This window comes from Symphodus melops (assembly GCF_947650265.1).
Source record: "Symphodus melops genome assembly, chromosome: 8".
Lineage (NCBI taxonomy): Eukaryota > Metazoa > Chordata > Actinopteri > Labriformes > Labridae > Symphodus > Symphodus melops.
In genome coordinates, this window is record NC_136698.1 from 25,179,300 (window position 1) to 25,205,229 (window position 25,930).

At 38.9% G+C, this 25,930-nt stretch overlaps 2 protein-coding genes across 6 annotated transcripts; one reads left to right on the top strand and one right to left on the bottom strand.

Moving 5' to 3' along the window:
* The first annotated feature begins 3,177 nt into the window (after positions 1–3,177).
* Positions 3,178–12,681, top strand: cnga3a (cyclic nucleotide gated channel subunit alpha 3a). Of its 4 annotated transcripts, none has more exons than XM_079350524.1 (9): positions 3,178–3,477; positions 5,850–5,974; positions 6,133–6,222; positions 7,856–8,026; positions 9,609–9,668; positions 10,118–10,330; positions 10,447–10,548; positions 10,648–10,754; positions 10,836–12,681. In XM_079350524.1, exons 2-9 carry the CDS (start codon positions 5,874–5,876, stop codon positions 12,230–12,232), a joined length of 2,241 nt encoding a protein of 746 aa, XP_079206650.1. In that variant the 5' UTR covers positions 3,178–3,477; positions 5,850–5,873; the 3' UTR covers positions 12,233–12,681. The 4 variants fall into 4 exon arrangements, with proteins under 4 accessions (XP_079206650.1, XP_079206651.1, XP_079206652.1 ...); XM_079350525.1 differs by having other exon boundaries at positions 7,901–8,026; XM_079350526.1 differs by lacking the exon at positions 9,609–9,668.
* A 1,951-nt stretch (positions 12,682–14,632) lies between these two features.
* On the bottom strand, positions 14,633–24,869 carry ube3a (ubiquitin protein ligase E3A). Of its 2 annotated transcripts, none has more exons than XM_079349604.1 (11): positions 24,570–24,869; positions 23,493–23,538; positions 22,331–22,406; positions 21,046–22,238; positions 20,611–20,755; positions 19,734–19,939; positions 18,773–18,937; positions 18,267–18,422; positions 18,113–18,186; positions 17,331–17,474; positions 14,633–17,004 (listed from the first exon to the last, which is right to left on the bottom strand). In XM_079349604.1, exons 3-11 carry the CDS (start codon positions 22,371–22,373, stop codon positions 16,884–16,886), a joined length of 2,247 nt encoding a protein of 748 aa, XP_079205730.1. In that variant the 5' UTR covers positions 22,374–22,406; positions 23,493–23,538; positions 24,570–24,869; the 3' UTR covers positions 14,633–16,883. The 2 variants fall into 2 exon arrangements, with proteins under 2 accessions (XP_079205730.1, XP_079205729.1); XM_079349603.1 differs by having other exon boundaries at positions 22,331–22,602.
* Positions 24,870–25,930: the final 1,061 nt, after the last annotated feature.

Here is a 25,930-nt window from a genome sequence, read left to right on the forward strand (position 1 = left end):
GAAAGAAACAAACAAACAAATCACTGAAAAGCTTTAACCGTGCGGTGACTGCAGGAAAGAGTTTCAGCACTGGCATGTTTTTTATGGACGACTCTGCACACAAATTTGTCCTTGAAGTTGTCATAGCAACCCCGGTTGAGTGTTTGGCGGAAGATAAATCATCCACTCTGACTGGAATATAACATTGATGAGGAGCATGTAATCATCCTCGGCATCTGATGAACAGCATGCAACTCATCAGCACAAGTGGACTTGAAGCAGAGCCGCGGCCACTTAAACTGATATCAGCTGCCAATACACATCTGAGGGTCTGCTTATTATGTGCTCTCACTTTACATCTCCGGCATACATGCAACATCTGGTCCAGCTTTTTATTTGGAAAATGATTTAATGTTTTGGATTTTGTTCACTTGATATCATGTCACACTGTTCTGAACCACCCTCTTTGTTCTTGCTTAGGTTAAAACACTGAATTATAAAGAAAAAGGTCTGTATGCATAGCTGCACAGATGCAAACCATTTGCATCGAAACACATTTATAGTATGGACCAGTCTGGGAGCAGATGGCCTTGATGGTTAGGCTCCAAGTACGGAGGCTATAGTTGTCCTTCTTGCAAGTCCCCAGGTGAAAGTCCAGCCTGTGGCTCCTTTCCTGCATGTCATTCCCCACTCTACCTGGTCTCCAACTCTATCACCTGCGCTATCTAATAAAGGCAAAAATCCCCTGCCAAAAAAAACAAAAAAGTATGTAAAAATCTTTACTAATCTTTACACATTATTGAATTTGATCTCTTTACACGCCTTAAAAGTTTTACTTGTGCCATGACTTATTTTTCTCATCATCTTGGGAAAACAACGCTACTTTTCTTGTTACAACAAGTTTTTTGTTAACATCTTGAGAATAAGGCTGAAAAGAGGTTTTGATCAGTTATTTGTATTGTGGCAATAAAGAGACAAAATTATCTAGATGCCAAAAAATAAACGTCTTTAGATTTCAATGGTTGTGTCACTTTGAAGTCAGCTACTCTACAAACAATAATCTGGGTTATTAGTGGAGATTTAGAGCATTATCCTACACATCACAATGTTTCTCTATACAGCTGAACAACCCCTGTGTCGCCCAGCCCCCTTCACATCACCCGAAGACCTAAGGTTAAAAGAGAAATCCCTTGGCAATATACAGAGCTGCACTGCTAATCCCAGCTTAGACTTGAGTACCTATTTCAGCTAGCTAATGCCCCCTCATGGACGTGGTCACTTGAGTATATTTTACATTCACAGTACATTTTTCCATTGGGAGTCAATTTGATGCTGCATTTAAACACGTTTATTCTCCACTTGCTCTGAGTGAGCTGTGGTTACCATTGAGAAATGACTGTTGTCTATATTCAATCATACAGAATGTGTTTACATTTCCCAATCATCCATAAAAACATTAATTTCAACAATAAGTGTGACCAAATGTGTCAAAAAGTTTTCTGATGTGCTTCTGTGGTCATTTCAAACTGAAGGGAATTAGCACTTTAATAGACTTTCGATTGTACTCACTAAGAGTGGGTTTAAGGCAATCCATAATTAGTGACAGAGTAATACTGGATACACAGAAAAGGTGCTTATATACAGAGAGAAGTCTATGGACACAGAGGGACAAAAATAACACAACTCTAATCTTCTCCAAATGTTGCTTCTTATTGATCATTCTAAATTTGTATTCAGGGCAACATGTCAAAGCTTTAGTAGGATCCAAAGTCCTTGTTTAAACCAACTGTCACAAACAATACGCTAAGAATTCAGCCCTGTAAGTCGTGTAAATCTATAAGCATGTTCAGTTGGGTACTGCTGTGGCAGAAGATAAACAAAAAGTGGAAGAACAATCACTCTCTCCTTCTCCAAACCTCATTAGGTTTAAGACTGTCTCCAGGTGCATAGAGATCTATTGAAAGCCTCTTTACATCTCTGCCAGAAGGCAGAAGGTAATTACCGCATCCTAAACCCTGGCTTTCCAAGACTGCTCTCTGACACAGTGCAACAAGTGTCTCCTGTATGCTCGCTTCCCTGCACATTTTCAAGACAATCAGATAGTACAGCCGCCCTTACTCATAACACGATGAGCTGAAACTGATCTGATGGATCTCTGCTCATCAAGTCATTCTCCAGCTTGTTACACAGGCTGGTCTGAATAGTAGATGCACAACCAGGAATTTAAATCTTCATTAGTTTGAATAGCAGTTGGCACGTTCTTTCAGTCTTCCTGCAGAAGTGTCAAATAGATGTGTTTTTTCAGTGAAATAAATACAGGAAAATAATAGGCTGAGCACTGTGCCAGAGTACACATAACATATATTTGAGAATAAACTTGACTAGGCTGAATTTTGTGTATTTGGTAGCTCATGAAGTTCCAAATATAAAAAATGGTCAAACAAAAAAAAAAAAATTGTTTGCGGTCAGTGAAACCAGCAATAACAGTGGCAAAGCAAAACTCAATAAAATATCCAAAAAAGTTAATGTGGGGGTAAAAAACATTGACCAAGCAGCTAGGACTCAAGTTTGGTTGTGTGGCTTTTTCCTCAAAGGTGCGTGGTGGAGTCTTATGAGAGAAACATAAAAGTTAACAGATTTTGTGATCTATATGTTTGAAGATAAAATGCTACACAATAAGTTATGGTGGATGGTCTGCAACAGTGAAACCATAACTCTCCTGGTTGCTTTTTTGCTCCTGTCAAGTGACCCATTTTTTATTTATTTTTTTACTTTTAATAAAGTCGTTGTGAGTTTAGCTCAGAAAATATAGCATAGAATTGTTTCACTTCTCAAACTTCTCCACTCCAAATTCACAATGCACCTTTAAGTGCAAACACATTTCTATCTGGCCTTGCTAAAACAAAGTCTACTGGCTAGAAAAATCAAATTATCAACACCATAAATTAGAGTTATTTTAACTTTGATCTAGAAATAACGGAAGCAGCCAGCTGTAAAATACATATAAATATAAATTATCTGAATAGGCATACTTTTTAGCCTCAGATTTAGTTTAGCCAAAATCCTTTCACTGGTTGCAGAATAAAAAGCATCTATTTTTAAATGAACATATCTAAAGCCAGCTGTTTCTCTTCTGTTACCTTAAAATGAGGGGTTGGAAATGTGTCAGTGCTGCTGTGTCAGTGTTTGAGTTGTGGGCGCTGATGGCAGAGCAGGGAAATGCAGGTCTCCTCCCCTCGTCTGATCTGATCCTGGACCTGTCAGCTCTCCGCACACCGTCTTCATCCAGCACAGCCGCAGCCTGGACTAATGAGCGATATTTTATGGTGACTTTGTTCTCGGCTAAACCGGATCGGAAATATTTCTTTGGATAACTATTTTTACATTTTGGGTTTTTGTTTTGTTTTTTTGAAGATGGGATTACACAAAAGCAATCACAACAGGGGAATTGTTTGTTCGGTCGGCTGTCAAAAGTCATTGTGAGGAGGCTTCAAACAGGTGGGTCATCTGCTCAATGCGTTTATCCACAGACCCTATCAATCACTGAATCCGCATTTAAGCAATTTAATGTGATAAGGTATAGTTTGCATCTCTGCGGTATCCTTAAATATTCTTAAATACATGTTAAGTCGATATATTTTTCCACAGATCTGTTTGACTTCTCACGTTGACTTTTAAATGGTCTACAGTCTGTCGCAGCAACCTTGTCCAAGATCAGGCTGTAATGACTCCAGCTGTCAGTGTTTAATTCATTCAGCACCCTTTTAAAACAACTCATCAATGTTAACAGTAGAAAACAGACACAGCTCTTACCTTTAGACTATACATTAAGACATACAGAAGATACCCAATGTACCACGAGATCATTATATTAAATTAAATTCTATTTGTATAGCTCAGTTAAAACAGGTTAGGCCTATTATAGTTCAAAGGGTAGTACACAATTGATTGACAAGCTATTAAGGATTAGATCGTTTATGACTATGATATTCAATTCCATTAAACAAAACTTTTTTTTAGGCTTAAACGTTCATTGATTTAATTATGAGAAACTAATCGCCCAATAAATATTATTTATATAGCCCTTTTCAAAACAGGTTTACAAAGTGCTTCATAAAATGAAAGAAGGAAACATGAGGAAGACAAGGAGTGTTTAGTAAAACCCTGCAGACCTCAAGGATGTTTTATTATATATTTTAAAAGTACTTGTCCACTAAAGATAACATGTGAATTTACATTTAAAACCTGGTGAAAGGAGGTTAAAGAGGTCCTCAGGAAAAAAAAAAAACTGTCTCATAGTGAGTGTTTATGTTTATCAGTAGTGAGTACTGATAAACATGAAAACACAAATTCATTTAAGCATCATTTTGATTCAAATAAAAAATGAAGGCTACAACTTATAGCACAAGATAATTCATGAAGGCTACCATCATCACATTTAGATATTCAATTTTATTACCATGAGTAAACTCTCTTCTCCCGTAAGCTGCTGAACATAAGGATAGGGCTTCATAAAGAATTTCTGTGCTCACGTTTTTTATTCAAATAATAATAAACATTTATTAGCATAAGAATTTTCAACATGAAGCAACTACAGCCTGTCATAATGTTTTTTTTGTTTTGTTGGGAAAGTCACACTTAATTTAAGATCGCAGATTTAATCATATACGCCTTGTGTATTTCTGCATTTTCCTGAACATCATTCTGCGGCCTGTTGTTGTCCTCCCTCAAAGCAAATAAATATAGCCTATGTTTAAAAAAGAAGGATAAAATATGGGCTGCACACGCGTCATGTTAAAATAATTTCAGTCCATTATACTTATGCTGAGTGCCCCACAGATGATTATGTAACTCATGTTTGTGCAGGCAAATTGTTGATTTTACCATTTGTCACTGTTGGAGTGCTCAGCTTCTTGGTGATTGACAGAGTGATTTAATTTAGTGGGGGTTGGTTAACTCCCTGGAATTAGCACTAATCTACATGTGCGCACGTGTTACAACCACTGGTGTTCCCCAGAGATCTCTGAGTCAGTATGTACCATTAGTTGAAAAAACGTTTTCAAACCCAAATTAATAAATAAACCTTACTTAACATGTTTACATTTTGTTTACTGGGGAATCGTATGATGCATCTGGGCTTTGTCACGGTTTAAGATTGTTTTTGACTGAGATTTTAAAGGACAATATGGCTGACTTGGCTGTTTCTCCAGACTCCAGAGCTCGAAAGAGTCGCTGTCCACAGCCACATACAGTTTGGCTTGCGTTTTAAGTGAAGCCCTAATAGAATTAACCTGCTGCACACACAACTGAACATAGCAACCACAGTCTACCTGTAAGCCATAGCTTAGTTATTTTAAAAACCAGCTGAGCGTTCAGAGAGGGCACTGATCCTGTTTAGTGTTAAGGACGTAATGAGGGTGTATTTTTAGGTGCTACTCTCAGACAAACAGTGAAAAGTGATGTTCAGTAAACACATCACTAACAAAGCACGAGTGACTTCTATTTTAACATGTGCTGCGTGATATTGTGTGTGTGTATTATCAGTCTATCAATCTGTATAGCCCGAATTCATAGCAAAGGTTATCTCAAGACACTTTACAAAGGAGCGGGTAAAAGACATTACTCTTTGTCGTATTATCTACATTCACTCACCATGAGCTCAGTGCTAGGCAACATTTTGCAAAGTTACAGTGGCACGGTATAACTTCCTTTAAGAGGCTGAAACCTTAAGTAGAACCAGACTCCTGATGAACAGCCACCTGCTGAACTGTTTTGGTCTCAGAAAGTGGGATTGGGGGAGACGATCTGATTTTTAAACCTACAGTCTAACCATGTGTTTTCATCCCTCCATTTTCTTCCTGTGTGTCCAGGCCAACGGAGCCGAAAACAACAACATGGCAAAAATCGGGAGTGAAAAATCTTTTTTATCAAGACAGCGGTTGTCCAAGAAAACACCTGATGAGGAGCTGGCTGTCATTGAAAATGGGGACAGCAGGTTTGATTTCTCTATAAACAACTTAATGCTCAATATACAACATCAGTGCATGAAGACTCCTTTTCTGTACCAGTATCTCTTGCAAGTAGCCTGGTATAACTATGAAGGTACGATGTTGAGAAAAATGACTCGTTTTCTTTCTGCCTTTTGTCTTTCAGGGCTCACTCTCTTTGTGAAGAAAACACTGAGACAGCGTTGTCTTCAGAGTCCCGCAGAGACTTATTTACAGGTGCTGGGGCCATGGCCAGGTAAACAGTCATAGTAATACTTCATTCAGTTCTTAGTATTTACAAGTGGTGGAAAGTAACTACAACTATTCACTCAAGGCCTGTACTCAAGTACCTTTGTAAGGTACTTTACTTTACTGTAGTTTTTAAATGTTCCTACTTTATACTTCCACTCGACTTTAAGTCAGAGTGAAATATTATACTCTACTTACTACAATACATGCTTGGCAGTTTGTAATTATCGAAAAAATAACGAGCAAAGTAAGAGAGTAAAAGCAACAACAACTGACTCCTTTAGCTTTTGTACTCTTGCAGAACTTCTAGTTTAATTTGAATACTTTTTCAGAATTGAGTCGAAGTCCTGAGTATTGATACCGAGTCAATCATCCCAAGGATTCGTTGATTCATCTCAGTTTAAGATCCTTGTTCAAGCAGTCAAGCTTTAAAATTAAATCCTAAAGAGACATTTAAATTAAGGATTTACCATGATGTATTTTGACAGCACTGTTGGCCTTCTTGTATTTTAACATAGATATAGTATCGGGATACATTTTCCACCATTTGTGTTTACAAGTTGTTTTAGATGAGTGATTTCCAAACTGTGGTAGGTGTACAATAAGTGTAGTACTTTTTGAGCCCCTTAACAACAGCACAGTGGCCTTTGTCTTTCGATAAATTCCCTAAAAATGATCATTGCATTTTAGTTTAAAATATGAAACCGTTAAAATATGTACATTTCATGATACTCCATAAATACATCATAGCAATTCAAATTACGGCTGTCAGTGTTAACATATCATAATGCCATTAGAGTGAAATAAAAACAGGCGTTTATCAAAACAGGAAGCAGAGGATCGTTAGCTTAAAACAGTCCAAAAATACAAATGAATTAAAAAACAAAACAAACAAACACATGTGTGATAATTAATTGTGATAATTACATTTTGGTGTTTAATCTCCGGTGTAGACAAATGAAGCCGATGAAGAAGTATAAAATCCTGCTGTATTTTCACATAAGGCTGGCTGAGGAGGTCACATACAAACCACATTTAAAAAATCAAATTGGTCTAATTACTCATGTCTAATCTATTATGCCTCGATCAGCACACACTGTACCGGGGCTGACATTTTTGACAACTCATCTTTTTAAAGAAGGATAAGCATTATTCACAGTAAGGCAAGTAGCTGACCTGACTGACAGGAGGGCGCGATGTAACGCTTTGTCAAGCTTAAAACATGCATTGGCTCCGACTCTTCGCTTGTCGATGGGTTGACTAAAAGATAGGATGAGACAGTATTTCCAGCATGGCGACGGCCATCAATAGGACTGCAAAGCTTCCTGCAGTAGCGTAACAGATCAGTAACATCACTCAGGCTTTGTCCTTAAATATTTAGACTATGGTTAAATAAATAATAATAATATAAGGTTGAGCAACTGTTGAATATTATTTTGATTCTAAGCGTGGTGGCTCCTACAATGTTACATTGTTGGTTTCACCACTGGAAAGGGGTATCTACAAAATTGGGATTGCACCACAGTGGTACATATTGTGAAGTATTTAGAAACCTTTGTTTTAGATGAAATAACGAATAGTTAATTACTAGCCTAGATGGGTATTACTTTGTTCTGTTTTCCCTCCTGCTAACCCTCTAGGCTCTCTTACATCTTCTTCATGCTGCGAAACTGGGTGTCCCACAGAGTGAACCCTGAAACACAGAGGCATGACTCTTTTCTTGAGCGCTTCAGAGGCCCTGAACTCAACGACATCTCCAGTCGAGACAGCATTGCTCAGTCTCATGGCAACGACGCAATCCGTAAGAGAAAGTAAGTTCTGGACTGTGTGGTGCTACTGCGGTTTGTCGGTGTAATTAAATTCTATTCTCAGGATTCACTGTGACAATGAAAACTTCATGCAACACCAACAAACAGGACGATGACTCCACAGTACATGATGAACAGTCGATTCCTCAAGAGTCAAACTGAGCAGGAAACGGAAAATGGAAATGGAGCAAGAAAATTAAACACAGCGGGGAGGAGAGTTTACTCTTAACATCAATTGTTTACATGATTGGACAACTTACAAGTGCAATATGAAGTTGTGAATTTATGAATTTCGAAGGCTTGACCACCACACAAGAGAGTGCATGATTTCTACTATGTCTATGGAAATGACATGCCGCAAAGGAACCATAGGTTGGATGAGAACTGAGGCTACAGCTTCTCTTTGTAGGGTGCACGAGCTGCATTATGCAAGCGATAGGCCTACCCCTTTCTTTTCAGAAGTTCACACTGTTTGAACAAACTGAAATTAAAAAGACAAAAAACCTACCTCACACTACTCCCTGGTGAACATAAATTGTTTTATGGATAGGCTTTGCCTGTTGCAAAAATCAATTGCGCATCGTCTTATGCATCTTTGTGTCTGAGAGTTAACTAAATGATATCATACTTGTGTAAACTAAAACTACCAGAGCTAACAACTTATGTTTAGAGTAAAAGGATATTAGACATAGTTGCCCACTAGCTAATGTTTAGGTGTAGTTTATCGGCAGGGTTTTAGTCACCACAAAATGCCTATGATAATAAAAATTGATGTAGCTTTCTTCAATAACAAAGTAAATGTTTACACAGTTTTAACAGGAAAGAAGTTAAGAGCTCATTGTTTTACCCCAGCTAATACTACATTTAGCAGAAAACAGACATTAGACATGCTAGCTGTAATAGCCAAGTATGTTTTAATGGGAATGTTAGCTAATCACAAACTTCATTTACTGCCATAGAATTCAAATTATATGAACAAAAATAATGTGACAGAAAAAATAGTTTAAAAACATCTGACAAAATGCTAGCTAAACACTAGCTAACAGTAAAATGTTATTTTTATGTCACAGATTGGCCTACTCTCATATGATTTACATCAGGGGTCTCTAACCTTTTTTAGGATAAGAGCTACTTTCAAAAAATAAAACAGCTACTTCTACTTCCCTTGTTTTTGTTTTGTTTTTGCAGTGTATATTAGCACAATTTAATAATATTATATGCTTACATTTACTGAGATTTCTGACACTGCATGCTGTCGACTTGAGCATTGTAATCTGGTTCGATAGATTTAGAGTTGTAGTAAGTAGATAGATAAGAGAAGTTTTTGCATAGGGTATATTCTTTATATTTTCTTTCTTTTCTTTTTTGATATTTTGGATTTGCTTGGCAAGCTACTTAGTGAGGGCCTGCGAGCGACCAAGCCCCTTGTTGGAGACAGATACAGATATGCAACATCTTTAGGGTTTAATAATTGTTGTCAAAAGTAGATAAACTGGATAAACTTGCTTTGGCTATTTGGAAACAATAAGTTCTGAAACTGAGGGCTCCCTGTGTAAATCATTTTTCCGTAATTTTGTTTTCAAAGTCTTGCGAGCAAGTGGCCGCTGGCTACATACAACATGAATAACTGCAACAACACAGACGAGTAAGTGTATACATATCTGTGTGGGGAAAATAGAATAAAAAAGTATTAGATTTTTAGAGGTCTGGTTGATTATTAGTGTCTTGTGTTTCATAGAAATCCTAAAATCAACATATCCTCCAATTCCACATCCCCTCTCTGGTGTTTCCTCCTGCATTAGAGTGATAAAATCCTCATTCATTTGCTTATCTTTGGGATTTTTCTGTGGCAAGATGCTTTTCATGTTTTAGATTAGTGATAGCTAAGTCAAGAAACCATGAAAATTCACTTTTATTATGTTGCTGTCTACCGAACAATTAAATAGCCTGCACTAGATCTCCCAACAAATCCTTGAATCCTAAACTGTGAAACCTCCTTTAGACCCCTAATGAAGGCCGGTCGTCTTCTGACAAACCCTCATAGACACTCACATTTTTTTGCCTCCATTAAATAAAAAAACTTGTGGTCCATAGCAAAAAAGACGAGATTAAAAAAGAGGATAAAAAGGAGGAGGAGAAGAAAGATGAAAAGAAAGACGGGGACAATAAAGAAGAGGAGAAAAAAGACGAAAAGACAGATGAGAAAAAAGATGAGAAGAAAGATGAAAAAAAGGATGAGAAGAAAGACGAGAAGAAAGATGTGAAGAAGGATGATAAAAAAGACGATAAAAAGAAAGAGGATCCACCGTAAGTACAACATGATATATAGAAAGTCGATTGGGACTAGTGAGAAATGTGTCCGAAACTATGTTAAAATGGAAAAAAAAATGCATAATCATAAACTAATGTTGAGTTGTTTTTAGGAAAGAAATCTGGATTATGGATCCAGCTGCAGACCAGTACTACAGATGGCTGACCGTCATAGCAGGCCCAGTATTTTACAACTTGATGATGATCGTGACGAGGTATACTCCATTAAACCTGCTTTAAAACTTTTCATCACCTTTTGGGACGTTTACTAAAAAAATCTCCTTTTTTTTTTTTTTTCTCTCTTCGTCTTCTAGAGCCTGTTTTAATGAACTCCAGGATACGTATACAAAGCTCTGGATAGTACTAGACTACGGCTCAGATATAATCTACTACATGGACACATTTGTTAGAGCAAGAACAGGTCCGATTTTAAAAAAACATTCCATGTCAGAATTTATTTTTAAGGTTTTTGCTTTTCCTGATCTTGTGTTTCCCCTTTTAGGTTACTTGGAACAAGGCCTGCTGGTAAAAGATTCAAAGAAACTGAGAGATAAATACAAAACAACATCTCAGTTCAAATATGATATGATCTCAATGATACCAACTGATCTGCTGTTTCTGAAATTTGGCTACAACAACCCGGAGTTGAGATTCAATCGTCTTTGCAAAATCTCTAGGCTTTTTGAGTTTTTTGAGCGGACTGAAACCAGAACGAGTTTCCCAAACATGTTTCGCATCAGCAACCTCGTACTTTATATTCTCATCATTATCCACTGGAATGCATGTTTGTTTTTTGCCATTTCGAAAACCATTGGTTTTGGATCAGATACATGGGTGTACCCCAATATCAGTCACCCGGAATACGGCCGACTGGCCAGAAAGTACATTTACTCCCTGTATTGGTCCACACTGACCCTCACCACTATCGGAGAGACCCCGCCACCAGTCAGGGATGTTGAATTCCTCTTTGTGATTTCAGATTTCCTCACTGGTGTGCTCATCTTTGCTAGTATCGTCGGTAACGTCGGTGCCATGATTTCCAACATGAACGCTTCTCGTGCTGAGTTCCAGGCAAAAATTGACTCAATCAAGCAGTACATGCAGTTTCGAAAGGTCACCAAAGACTTGGAGGCCAGAGTCATTAAGTGGTTTGACTACCTTTGGACAGAGAAGAAGACCTGCGACGAGAAGGAAGTATTGAAGAACCTCCCAGACAAGCTTAGGGCGGAGATCGCCATCAACGTCCATTTAGATACTCTGAAAAAAGTGCGTATTTTCCAGGATTGTGAAGCCGGTCTGCTGATTGAATTGGTGCTTAAGCTGCAGCCTCAAGTGTTCAGTCCAGGAGATTACATCTGTAAGAAAGGTGATATTGGCAGAGAGATGTACATCATTAAGGAGGGGAAGCTGGCTGTGGTGGCCGATGATGGGGTCACTCAGTTTGTTGTACTCAGTGATGGCGCATACTTTGGGGAAATCAGTATTTTAGGAATCAAGGGCAGTAAAGCAGGCAACAGGAGAACAGCTAACATCAGAAGTGTTGGCTACTCTGATCTCTTTGCCCTGTCCAAAGATGACTTGATGGAAGCTCTTACTGAGTACCCAGATGCCAAAAAAGCCCTGGAGGAGAAGGGAAAAGCCATCTTGATGAAAGACAACCTGATCGACGAGGCGATCGCCAACGCTGGTGCCGATCCAAAAGACCTGGAGGAGAAGATTGAAAAACTTCAGGGCAACCTGGACGTCATGCAGACAAAGTTTGCCACGCTGATGGCGCAGTTAACCTCCAGCCAGACGAGGATGAAGCAGAGAGTCACAGAAATGGAGACCAAAGTCAAATCCATACGACCCGAGGACCTGTCAGAAGTGGTGGCCGACAAAGACAATAAAGTAAAGTAAAAATAAAAAGATACTTGAGGACATTAAAGGGAATGAAGGAATTTTCACTTAGAATACTTTTGAAAGGCCCATGTTTATATCTATTTATACGTCTCTGTTCATATTATCATCATAATGTGTCAAAACATGTACAGCAAATGCATATTTTTGTGTGTGTTCTTCACAGTATTGAATTTATTTATTGACAATTTCATGTTGTCATGAACTTCTTGAGTCTGTTCAACAGAGGCACTCGTGTATGCAAAAGGTTGGCTTTCCACAGCCTTAGAATAATGAAGAATGCATTTTTTTCCTGATCAGTATTGACTTTTTTATTTTTAATGCAAATGCAGGATCAAACAACCCGTTTGAGACTGTGTGTGAATGTAAAAAAACACATCGTAATGCAGTGATGTTCATAAGTTATTATCAGGAGGCACAATCAGGTGTCAGTTACAATGTTAATTGTTAATAAACATTAAAATGTTCTCAAAACATTTACTGTCGAGATGTTTCTTTTCACAGGTAACACAAATGTTTTGTTTTCCCTTCTTTGTCCGATAATCTACTAAACTGTCTTTAATAACTGTAAAACTCCCAAACTTGGCTTCAAATCTATTATGTTTCTCTGAAATGAAAATATATTCTCCAAATAAGCAACAATGGCCTCAAGAAACTCAGCAGGCCAGTACTGATCCCTGTTGGGTTTGTCATTTGACTGTATATGGGAAGCAGACATAGGAAGTATTTAATGTTTTCAAGCCTCTAGTTTGGCATTCTTAACCATGAAATTCATGTTTTTGGTGCTAGAAATGTGGAACTAATGCTGGAAACACATTGCGACAGTTTCACATAGGCTACTCATCTATCAAGCACGACCTAAAGCGAGCCCTGTTAACTGATAATACTGTTAATTGAAATAATTATATTATTGCTTTTTGAAATGTTGCTATATGTAGGCACTTCTTCTTTAAAACAATGTTGACGTTTTGTTCATACAAAAATGCATCTCTGAGTCTTTTTTATCTCACTTTAATTTCTTAAAATTGAAGTGACATTTTTAAGAATACCAACATACCACACAAAGTGGACTTTATTGACACACAAAGTTAACTTGTTATTTGCAATCATACATTTATATCTTATATCAAAAAAAGAGATATACTTTGAATCTGTCAATCCAAAATATTGTATACTGTATATATGTACTGTACGGTATAACCATACATAACCATAAAAAGAGGTTCCTAATCTCAATGGGACCAACATGGTTAAATAAAAAAATAAAAAACTATTCTGTGAGCAATTTTCCCTTGAATCCTACAAAGTAAGAACATAATTTAGAAATTATACATCATGCTCTTTTAAAGAGTAAAATCTAATCAAAGAGACCATACAACAATCAGAAAAACCTTTGTTTGGGATTAAATGCAGTGAGAAGTAGGTTTATTTCCTTGAAGGCTCGTTTACAATTCTTTATTCAACCAGTGGACTCTCCCCCAGCTGGTCGTAGGAAAGATTGCAGGTAAACTGTCACGTTGGTTTCATAAGGAGCAGCTGAAGTCCCAAAAAGTATGCACAAGGTTTTAATTTGTTTTAAAGATGTTATGTTGTGTACACAAGATATCATCCTATTTGTGAGTACATTTTTTTTTTTAAACTTTTGGGACTTGCAGAGACAGTCACAGTGTGAGAGGTCTGTCTGTGCAGGGACAGCCTTTTACAGTGACTGTCCTGTCCAGCCACAGTGCATTGCAGCAAAAGGTTTAGTCTCTGCCACATGAGTCAAATAAAGTAATTTATTAACTTCATGCAGACCCCTCGCAAATTCTGTTCCCTGAATGTCAAATGTTACCTTTGAGCAGACATTACAGAGGCTTTATATGCAAGATTAGCCCTTATAAACTCTCTCACTTTCATCAGTCACACTGCTGTGCATTGCGTATAAGCTTATTTGTTTTATTGTCTTTTAAGTTACTTAAGTGTTTCTCTCATTCGAAGTAGCACAAATCTGAGAGTTTTTTTATGCACGCTGGCCCAAGACAGGTACCCATCTCTGAACAATAAAGATCTAATTGAATCTGTTATTGCCTGTTGCCAGTGGCTATTGTAGAGTCTAGTTGTGCCCTTAAAATGAACAGGGGACCTCTCTAACCATTAATGTATATCATAAGTAACAATACATTTTCTCTAAATAATTTCCTGTGACTTTTATTGACAAACTTTTTCACCAGGAGTAATGTGCTGTGCAGCCAGATGGGGGCGCCTTCGAGAAGCCTCTTACAGTCCGGACCAGGTTTAAAGCTTGTCAGCCCTCTGAGGCCCCCTACTGGCCTGGGAACAAAAGCAGTTGCCTCCACCTAAAGCTGCTTAAAATCACGTCTAATGTTGTAACATGTCATCAATAAATATCAATTGCACTTTGATTTTTTTCATCTTTATTTACTTTGCATAATAGTTGCTTTACATAAGAGTTTCACATTTTCTGCACATTCTTAATGTACCTGAGATATTTGGCCAAATAAAACACTTCATGTGTGTCCCTCATGCAGGCATTGCACATTTGGCAACTTCACTTACAAATGTGCAAGCATGAAACACTTCAGAGCAAACAAACCAAAGAAAGGGGGAAACACTTCTTTCAGGATGTGAAAGTCTGAACCGACCAGTCAGTTGAGTACAGTACATTCTGGAAACCTGCTAGCTTTAAAAACCACTCTATGAAGTCAGGTTCACTTTTTTTTTTCACCACACACAGTATTCATTTTATAGGTAAAACAAGAGGCACAACACAGAAACACAAAATAACCCTCAGGTTTGTGGTGAGATCTCTCTGTTCTTACACAGACAGGAAATACTTTAAGTATAGGCTTGTTAGCTAATGGGGCAAGCAGTAATATAAAAAGCTTTACCTCAGTTTACTACAATGACAATCATAACCAGGAGCACCATTAGTCAGTTCACTCTAATGTGGGAAGAGAGACTGACGAGTGAATACTGCTACGACAAGAAGAACAAGAAAAGTCAAAGTAAGTCAATAAATATTCTGTATCTGCTGACATTCACTTAAATCATGTGTATAAGTGCACTTTCACAGCTTCACAAATCAAACATTATTAGAACAAAACTAAATATTTAAAGGGTTATCTGGTATCCTTAAACCTGGACTTATTTTATTTACAATATGGTTTTCATATATTTGGGGGTCTGAAACACTTGTAGATTATATCTGACAGGCTCAGATTTTTTTTTAAATGTCTGACAAAACTTCCTCTGAGATAGCCCCCATTGTGGTAATGAATAAAATGCTTTAAAAATCACATATTATCCTTTTCAACCAGTTTAAATGAGTCTCAAAGCTCCTCAAAACAGGTCTATGAAGTCTCCTGTTCTAACTCCACTCTGATCCTGTATTTGATTTATAAATCTATGTAGATCATCTATTATGTATATAAACCCCTTTATTTCAGCCCTGCTCAGAACAGGCTGTTTCTGCGCCTGTAGCTTTAAATGTAAATGAGCTGTCTGACCACGCCCCCTCTCTGGAAAGGGATGTGACTTGGGCTTTCTTTCTCCACGCCCTATTGATTACGGTGAGAAGGCAGACTCAGAGGGCAGAAAAAACACCTAGCTGTGGGGGTGTCACCCACCTGGGGGAGGAGTTACTGCCCTTTGTGATGTCATGACGAGAAAATCTCCAAACGACCTGTTTGAGAACACAAACTGAAAAGTTGAGCAGGCAGAAGACGCAAGGGGTGAACTTTAACGTAGACACATAAGTGTTATTAAAAACATGGTAAAAGTGCATAATATGTGACCTTTAAATAATAAGACAGCTGTCACATTTCTCTCTTCAACAACACCAGACCCTGTTGATAAAAACTGAATTTTACCTTGCAGAAAGGAGAGTTGTTAGTTCACCTCTGCATCGATTGCTTTGTTCATTTGTGCTTATGTGAGACTCGTTCCTGCATGTTGTTACTTACATTTGACACAGCTATTAGCCTTTTAAATAGCCAAATAAGATATTCATTTAATGTCATTGACCTCAGTCGCGCGTTTTCTGATGTCTTTTTTTCTTTCTACTGTTTTTGAATTAGTTGTATGGTGCAGCTGTCTGTAAAACAAATTGCCCATCAGGGTTATACTTTATATCATGATTTTTTTTTTTTAAATTAGCCGATCAAGGCTGTGGTGGACGAGCAGCTCTGGTAGTAACAGTTTAAATTACAGTTATTTTCAAAAGGAGTCTGGGGGCTTTGATGAGAACAAAGAAATACGAAAAGTTCTTTCTCAGCGATGATGACAGTTTGAATAAAGTATGTGACAATAACATCAAGAACATTTGCCCCAATAAGGGATTACTGGCTGAATTCAAAACCCTGTTTTCATATTATCCATTTCGACCCTCAAAATGTGTAGAAATAAAAAGGCCCTGGATTAAATATACCAAGTTTTCCCTTTAAACGCTGTGCTAAACTCTTTGGAAAACCTAATGATCTGCAGTTAAAACTACCTCTCCAAGGACACGCGGCCTTGCAGTGAGAGGCCGACAGTTGGGTGTGATGTTTGTTAGGCACAGGATTATTGCAGCATTTGTTACATGTCTTTTCCCTCACTATTTTGTTTTGTAATCTCCCTTTGTTTTAGTCAAACTTTCTACGACAATCCTTCACAGCATCCCAAATCCTTTGGCATAAGTGATGGCCTTGAGCAGTCGTTCTCTCAGTTTTTCCTTGGAGGAGTACTCTGGGAGCAGCAGTGCGTTGAAGCAGGTGTGAGAAGTTGGCAACCTGAAAGAAAGCACATAAAGAAGTAAGAGCGCTGCTGGGCCGTGCACCAAAAATGGGACAACTGCGTGAATGTGAAATGAGTCCAGCTCATAATATATTTCAGCATCAAGGATTTTTTTTTTTTTTAACTTCGTTTGTTCGACTGGAAAAAGAACAAAATCCCAAAGAAAGCATCATAGTGTCAGTAACTGGAGTATTTTTAGGTATTTTGGATCCTAAAGGGCAGAGCAGAATCCGCCCTCTAAGCAAATGAGGCCAAGGAGGCTTTATTTATGTGTGGCTGAAAATATCTAAATAAAACCTCTGAAACGCTGACTGTTCTGCACCTGTCTGTATCCGAGCCGTTCTTGGCGATGATCATTTTTAATTTTCCTAGCCCGCCGACGGGCGCTCTGTCCGTGCCAGTGGTGAACTGAAGAAACAACCGCTTCTGCTCCTCGCCAAACGAATGGATCGTCTCCCAGAAGTCTCTGCAGAAAGTAAAGACTACGTTTAGACAGGGTTCGATGTTAAAACCCACCAACACCAGCCAATGTGTAGTCGTGTATAACACAGTCCCTCCCACTCGCCACTTTGGTGGCTTGAGTTGTTTCCATATATGTAATTATAGTTGTCTTTATTAATGGGAATTAGTACATGAAAAAGCTCGAATGCATGGTGGAGAGAGAGAGAGAGAGAGAGAGAGAGAGAGAGAGAGAGAGAGAGAGAGAGAGCAGCACTGCACTACAGAAACTGTATCTGAATATGTAAATTGTGGGTGTCGTCAAGATCACGAGCGATTACTAAGATTACAATTTTGTATTGACCACTGTAATATTTAACATTACAGGCTGGTCCGTGTGTAGAGTGGTTTAAAACGTTTATAAATGTAGTTCAAGTCAATTTTAGAATCGCCAAAGTCAAGTTTTATCAAGTGAAACAAAATGTCCAATCAACAAAATGTGTGGCTGCCGAAAATGCTTAGTGGCTCATAACTTCTAAAAACCACTTAGCCCAGTAGCTGGTGACCAAAAAAAGTAAACGTCAAGTCCTGTTAATAAACAATGATGAGTCTGCAACCTGAGACTATGACCCGTGTAATGAGTTCAGTGAAATAAAGCAGACTTACTTGATTATCTGACTGTCTTTGCTGTATCCTCCGTCATATTCTGTCGTCTTCTCGAGCGCTTCGAAGTCGAGCTTCTGTCAAATCCAGAGAGATCGCGCGGTGAATAATAAAACACTACAAACACTGAGGTGACTTAAAATCCGTGTGTCCTTACCCTGCTTCCACAGATCAGCATCTCTACTTCCTCCGGTCTGAACAAATATTTCAGCGGGGACTCGTTTGTGACCATTAGGAAACCTTTCTTGAAGGCCTTGAATTGTGTCTCCACGCTCGTGTTCAGTATGTAATCAGCGTAAAGAGCCACGAACTCCTGGAATACAAAGACAGAAAACAAAGTAACACCTCATCATTGATTTTATTTAAAGATATCATAAAAGCTAGTGAATCCTTTCAAACATTGAGTGATATTTGAAGTGATTTGCTCCTACATACTCGTTCGTATACTGAGCTACTGTAGCTATGCATGTTGTATGTACACGAAAACTGAAAGAGCAACAAGAAATATCAGACTGTAACTGATTCTAAATAAACATCAACACTATCTTCAGACGTGGTAATAATACTAATACGTCTAAAATTAAGTGTATATCAATACCCCCTTTTATGATGAATATATTAGTGGTCCACAGCCAGCACAGTCAATGTGTACAGATATCTCACCTGTCTGTTGTCCTCGGTCACAGGGATCTGCTCCCCGTCCTCCTTTAAATCGTATAAAACTGGGTTCCCAAAAAGGTCCGTGTGTGAGATCTGGAAGGTGAGCATCATGTCTTCCTTTACGTCGCCGCTATATTCAAGAAGATTCTTCAGACTTTGGTGGAGAGCCTGCAAGGAGCGAAGGAGACACGTCTGCTGTTACAGGAACATCCGACCAAGGACTGACGCGCACCTCGTCTCCAGAGAAGAGGTTTGTTCTTCCCATTTGAAAAGTATATCAAATGTTTTTATTTGATTTCAGTTGTGTTCGTCATGATTTTGGAAACATCTTATGAAGGTAAATCTTCATTTCATTTCATTTTTTTATTTAATTATTTCTTGTATTCATGTTTATTTCTGAGATTTTTTTAATTGATTTGATCTCTTTCTATCAATTTAGTTTCTTTCTAGTTCATTACTTTTCTTTAACTCCTTTTTATTGCTTTTACTATTTTTCGTCATCTTCTGTATTTTCAAAGCACTTTGTAAACATTTGTTTTCAAACTGCTTTATATAGATTTATATGTTTTATAATTATCATCATTTACAAGAAGATTGTGACACTACCATTAATGTTGGTCGACCAAATCCAGATTACAGGCAGCTTAGCTTCACAAACAAAAAGCTCTATCAGCACACCAGAATAGATGGATTTTAAAAAAACATGCTGCATCAAGAGCTGGAAGTATTTGTCAGCATCTTTTGAGAGTCACAAACAAGTTTTCCATTTCCCCCCGTCGTCTTCTTGCTAAACTTCACAGCTTCTGGCTTAAGTTTCTCAAAGTACTGGACATTTAACCTGATGGAAATGATTAATAATGTTAATAATGTCCTTCAAATAAAAGAATATATCCCACACACATTTAGAAACACAGAAGAGATCTTATCATTGAGTAAACGAGAACTTCAGAGGGAGTTACTGTACTGGATGTGAGTCTGACAGGTCCAAGGCGGTCCCTTTCTTGCCCATGAGTTTCCTGTAGACCACCATGGGGAAATGAACGTCCAGGATGCAGTTGTTGTAAATGGCCAGCCCAAGAACGAGTCCAACCAGGGTGTACTGAGCCTCATTCTCCAGCGAGGACGAGTTGAACCAAAATAGTTTTGTGTCGTCATCATATGTGAACATTCCTGTTCAGAAAGTCAAAGAGAGAGAGAGAGAGAGAGAGAGAGAGAGAGAGAGAGAGAGAGAGAGAGAGAGAGAGAGAGAGAGAGAGAGAGAGAGAGAGAGAGAGAGAGAGAGAGAGAGAAACAAACATGAGGAAATGTAAAAAACGAATCTGTACAATAAACATCAAATTACATCGATTGGTGAAGCTTAGCTTAAAAACTGGCAACATGGGGAAACAGCAAACTCAGGGCTACGTTCACACTTTTTGACTGGGGTTGCTGCACAGGGTCACTTACTAATTCAGGGGGTCTTATTTACCCTTACACACACCCTTTGATGGCATTGTCGCAGGCCTACTAAAGCCGTAAATGTCCTTTTATTCAGATTTCAGCCTTATTTTGAAGATATACCTTTTTAGTTGTTTTGTGTGTTTAAACTTGATGAGGATTTGTAGGAGGGAGCCGGAGAGAAACAACAGACAACATGCAAACTCCACACTGTCCTCGCTGTGAGGCAACAGCGCCAACCACTGCACCAACGTGCAGCCGCAACACCGCCAAAGTAGTTGACAAAAAAACCCAAAAGATAATACTTTAGGATATTGCGAGTGTCAAATCAGATTTAAAGGAGGAACCCTGTGGTTATAATTATCTAAAAAAAAAAAAAGGAGGTGAAACAGAAAATGTCTCACCTATGTCGGGATTAAAAATTTCCTCCAGGACCAACTGGAAGAACTCCTTTGAAACACCGCCTTCGTCGACACCTTGCTCCCCTTCAAACTCGACAAACAGCTGTTTCTTCAGATCGGACGGGTTCTCCATGGAGATCATCTCCAGCTGCAACACACGAGGGACACATGAGTGCTGTATGATTTAGAGAGGAATACATTTTCGATTTACAGTCAAACAGTATAAAAGGGGGGTTTATAGCATCAATATGATCATTCGAAGATATCTGATGGCCAAATGACTTTAAGTATTGAACATTAATAAAGTATCATTCAGGTAGAGCTAAGAGGTGAATATTGTAAATGATGGAGATTTCCTGTTGTTTGATATCTGTGAAGATGCACGTAACAGGCAGAAGGGACAAATCCGACGCAGTAGCGTTTGAGACTGTGACTCACTCTGACGAGGGCGTCGTCGATGATGTGGTCCCTGCGGACTTTAAGCTTGAGATACGGGTTAGGCTGTTGACCCTGGACCATGCTGTAGAGGGCGGTGAGGCGCCGCTCGCTGTACATCCTGATCCGGTTGTCGTAGTAAAGACCTTGGCTCTTGGTGATGACGCTGAGTATGAAGGGGCAGGTCTGAAAGGAGAACTTGGACTCGGCGTTGATTTTAAAGAAGGTGAAGTCTTTGTCCATCTCCACCACCTCGTTTAGAGACTCGTTGATGAAATCCTCAAAGGGGATGAGGGGATTTATGCTATCTAAGGCTCTGACGCCTAACTCTTTCTCCAGAGGATCCACTCGGGGACCCTTCTTATAGAGTCGCTCCTCGCCGAGCAGCTCATGCAGGGTGAGTTCATCAGACTCAGAGTCTTCCTCCTCCTCCTCCTCGTTGTGCTCCACGTCCACGTCTCCGCCCTGGATACTTGCGTAGAAGACAACTTTCAAACACTTTGCCGCGGCCACCACCGTCTCGTCATCGTTCACCAAATTCTCGCCGTCATATTCATTGCTGACAACTGTGAAGGTGATGAGCTGCTGGAAGGTCTCCATCATACGGCGGATGTGCCGGAGTTCGTAGGTGGACCAGAGTTTGGACAATCTGGCGAGCGCCGTCACAGGTAGCTTACTCATCGCTTTGCAAAACTGCGGCAACGCAACCTCCAGGTACTCTGGGCTGTGGAGGTTACTGTTCTCCATCACAATGATGAAGATATTCAGGTAATCGGGGTTGGTTTCGTACACGTCAAGGTATTCCAGGTCCAGTTCCATGTTTGGAGTGAGGTAAATGATGGCGTTTACGAGAGCTGCCTCCACCTGCTCGCTGGTTAGAAGTTTGTCGTAGACTCTCCGAATGGCTTCGACGTCCACGTTAACTTCAAGAGGATCGTCTGTTTCACGAGGACTCTCTTCCGGTGAAGCCACTGCACCCAAACTCTCTGAGCTTTGCTCACTTTGGTTCTCTGACTCTGACGTTGTTTTGAAAGAGTTTTCGGCAGCGTTTGGTTCCCCCTTCCTGAAACTCTTCATTAAGGTTTCCGTGTTTGAGAAAATTCGTCCGATGACCCGAACGAGAGCAGAGTAGTCCCCGTCCTCCTCGCAGGAACTCAGGATCATACATACTGTGGCCTCTGTGAGGTAATGAAGATCTGTCACAAAACAACAAGACACATAAATGAATAAACACTACGAAGCTATCAAGGTGAGATTCCAAGGGAGTCGGGAGTCCATTGGACGGTACCTGAGAAGTCCTCCTCGGTGGGACGGAGGTCTCCATCGCTCATCTTACTGTCCTTGTCGTTGGCACTGGAGTCTTTCTTGGAGGGGTGAGGATTGCAGAGTTTGGCATTAATCTTAAACAGCTCGAGCGCTTTGGCTGCTGCTGAATTGTTATCCAAAGGTTGAAAATCACAACACGACGCACAAAACTCATTCGTGCAGGCGCCATTTCCACAGCCTTCAGTTAACTGCTGAAAGTAGCGCTCGATCAGATGCTTTGCAGCCGCTCTGTTCCTACAGGATATTCAAACAGACTGTCAGACTGATCGACAACAGTGAGAAGGAAAGCAGAAACACACCCAACAGGACTGAACAATGAACATGCACATCACAAAAGGCCGAGTGTTTGGAGGCTGTGTTTCCACCGAGGGGACAGGGTGTGTCCCTGCTTTGGGACAGAGTCGTTCTGATCAGTCCCTCAACTCACAAGACGACACGTATCTCCGTACACGGTTCAAGATACCACTTCATCACTTTTTAAAAAATAATTTTCCAACCGTAGCTCAGACATGAGCTCGAAGTGAATGGATGAATAAATGTGATTACTTTATTTGAAGTTGTTGTATGTACGTGTTATACTTTTTCAGATTATTGCTATTCATATTTCTGTCAAATCCATTCATATCGTCCATATGTGTTGTTGCTTTTTTATTGTATTGGGAAGTATTGTCACATTGTTCTGCAGAGGACAAGTAGTCTGACTACTGGATGGGTTGATGATGAAGACACTGAGGAAGTCGTGTGTTTCACCAATATGTGTAAAAAGAGTTCATGAGATAAAATGAGAAAATGCCTCGAGGTTGAATTGTAAGTGCTATATTTTACAAAACAACTAATGTAACTGTGACAGTTTTCACTGATGTAAATAGCAGCCTGAGTGTAAACCTGCGTGACACATAGGTGTGGCACATTCACATGTCAGCAGAGATAGATCCAGAGCACAGATGACTGAAGGAACCTTCAGGTCCCTTGAAAAGCAGCTAAACTAAAATCCCTGATCCTTTAGGTGAAAACACAGCAGAAGACATAATGACACAGTGACGTCAAGTCCATCAACAGAAGCAACTCGACAGACATGGAGATTAGTTTAACTACAGGTAGCTTCATGGAACAGAGTGACTTACATTCGGCTGGATTCAGGTCCCTCCCGCAGGCCCACTTTACAGTCCACTGAGAGAAAACATCATGGGGATTTATTTTTGACCTCTCAACACCCGTTTAGACATTCACAGCAGATGTATCAGATAAAGTTGACTTTTCTCATTTTTCCTACATTTCTGATGTATGGTGATATATATATATATATATATATATATATATATATATATATATATATATATATATATATAAAACCTGAAACAGTACAAGATCTGAGTGACAGACCAGAATTATATTTAAGATTGAGTATAATAATTATTCTTGACCTTTTCACTTTATCATCCATTTGCAAAAAAACAATCTTCCTTCCATTATTATTTTTTTTTTATCATTGTTGATGTCACTTAATCTGAATGTTTCCATTTTTATCATGTCTCAACCTTCAGACTTTATTGTCAAGCTTTGCAATAAAACTAAAAGTTTGACTTTATTATCAACATTTCTAACGTATTCTTAAAAAAGAAAATATATTTTCCACTATGTATAAAACGTTACAAATAACAATAATAATGACAGTAATTCTTTGAACGTATGTTTTCTTACACCTGGGTGACCTGACACTAACACTGAAAGCTGGACTTCATTCTTGACATTTCAACTGTATTCATTGGATTAGTTTATTTTATTAAGTTGATAAAAATAGCTTAACACTGTGCCTTATGAAAAGGCCATCACGTTATGTATAAAGATAATAAACATTTGTTATTAAGGAGTTGCATTATCTTTGTTTGGAGTAATACAGAGATTCAAAATAAAGGATATTCAATAAAGACCACAGCTTAATGACAACTACACAGACCAAATGTATGATGTCTTAAAAGTCTTTTTACAGTGTATTAAACATGGTCTTATATGACATGCATTAGTCAATTAGCAGGTTTCACAACTGACGTGATTGAGCAGAAACTTGTCAGCAGCCTGCTGAGTGTTTACTGCTCTGATTTCAGAAGCTCCTTCCTGCTTATTATACAAACAAACGCACTGAGGCAGCCATCACAACACTAACATCCAGTGTCATAAATGAGGTATTAGTATGCACTGACCTGTGATTTGAACAGGGATTCAGTCCTGTCTGTCAGCGTGTCAGTGACTGTGCAAAAAAGCCAAGATGTGTTGAGGGAGAGAGACGGCTGTGCTTAAAGTCCTGCACAGTCTCTGCAGCTGCAGCGCTCAAAGTCAATCTGCGCAATCTGAACACGCGCAGCTTTCATCCGGAGACACCTTTGACCACCTGAACAAGTCTCAATACTTTGAGTTTAAAAGTCAGAGCCAAATATCCTCCTCTACCATCTTGTAAACAAGAGCGAAATATAATCCCGGCATGCACCGCGCGAGGCTGTCAAACATCACACCCCTCCCACCCAGAGCCTAGAGGGCACGCGCTCCCCCCTCCTCCCCCATGAGACACAAACACACCCAAATAGGACTTTATTATTTGTTATAATGAATTAGTATAAGTGAAATATGTCGATGCATGTCATTTAAAATAGCGTCTTTGCCCTCATTCTTACTGATCATTAGAATGAAAACAAGGTGATACACTCGCACGCGCAGGACCACGTGACTATCATCTGATTTTCAAGTAATTCCTTCAATGTTTTATCAATATTATCTAAGCCTATTGAAAAAAAAACACATTTTAAATGATTAAAAACAAAGATTGATTTGATGAACATGTATAGAAAGTTCAAGACATAAAAATGAAACAAATAAAATATTGTTTTTTTCAATTTAATGTTTAACGGAACCCCCCCCCCCCCCCCCCCTCATAATTCAAAACAAGCAGACCTAATTAAAATGTACAGGAGCCCAAAGAGGCCATGCATACATATATTGTATCTTCCTACATTAATTGATTTGATTGGTTAATGTTTCTCTTGATGTTTCGCCCTGATTGGTGGAACCTTGTCCACTTACATAGTTTAAAAATATTATTAAAGTGATTCTCTAATAAATCCCTTAACTGAATTCACAACTTGAGTTTTAATATAAATGTGCTGTAGCCTTCTTTTAGTGTGATAACTTATCTTTACTATGAGACCTTTATTATGAGTCAGCTTTATGTTTCCTGTATCATTTTGTTATTTCCTCTTTGTGCTCCTGTATCAATTGTGTGTATTTTTATATTAATATTTCCTGGTTCAGTCTTTAGTGTTTCCTGTTTTATTTTTTTCCCCAGTGTTTCATGTCTAGTTGAACTACCTGCCCTCGAGTGTTTTCCCTCCAGTCGGATTGTACCTTATCAGTTTCACTTCCTGTGATTGGCCCGTGTGTATTGCCTGTTCCTTCCCCGCTGTGTCACTTTGTCATGTGAAATGTCAATGTCAAACATGTGTCCTGTCTCTGTCAGCTTCTTGTGTATGTTTTTTTCAGCGTTTGTATTTAACATTGGACATTCTTGAAG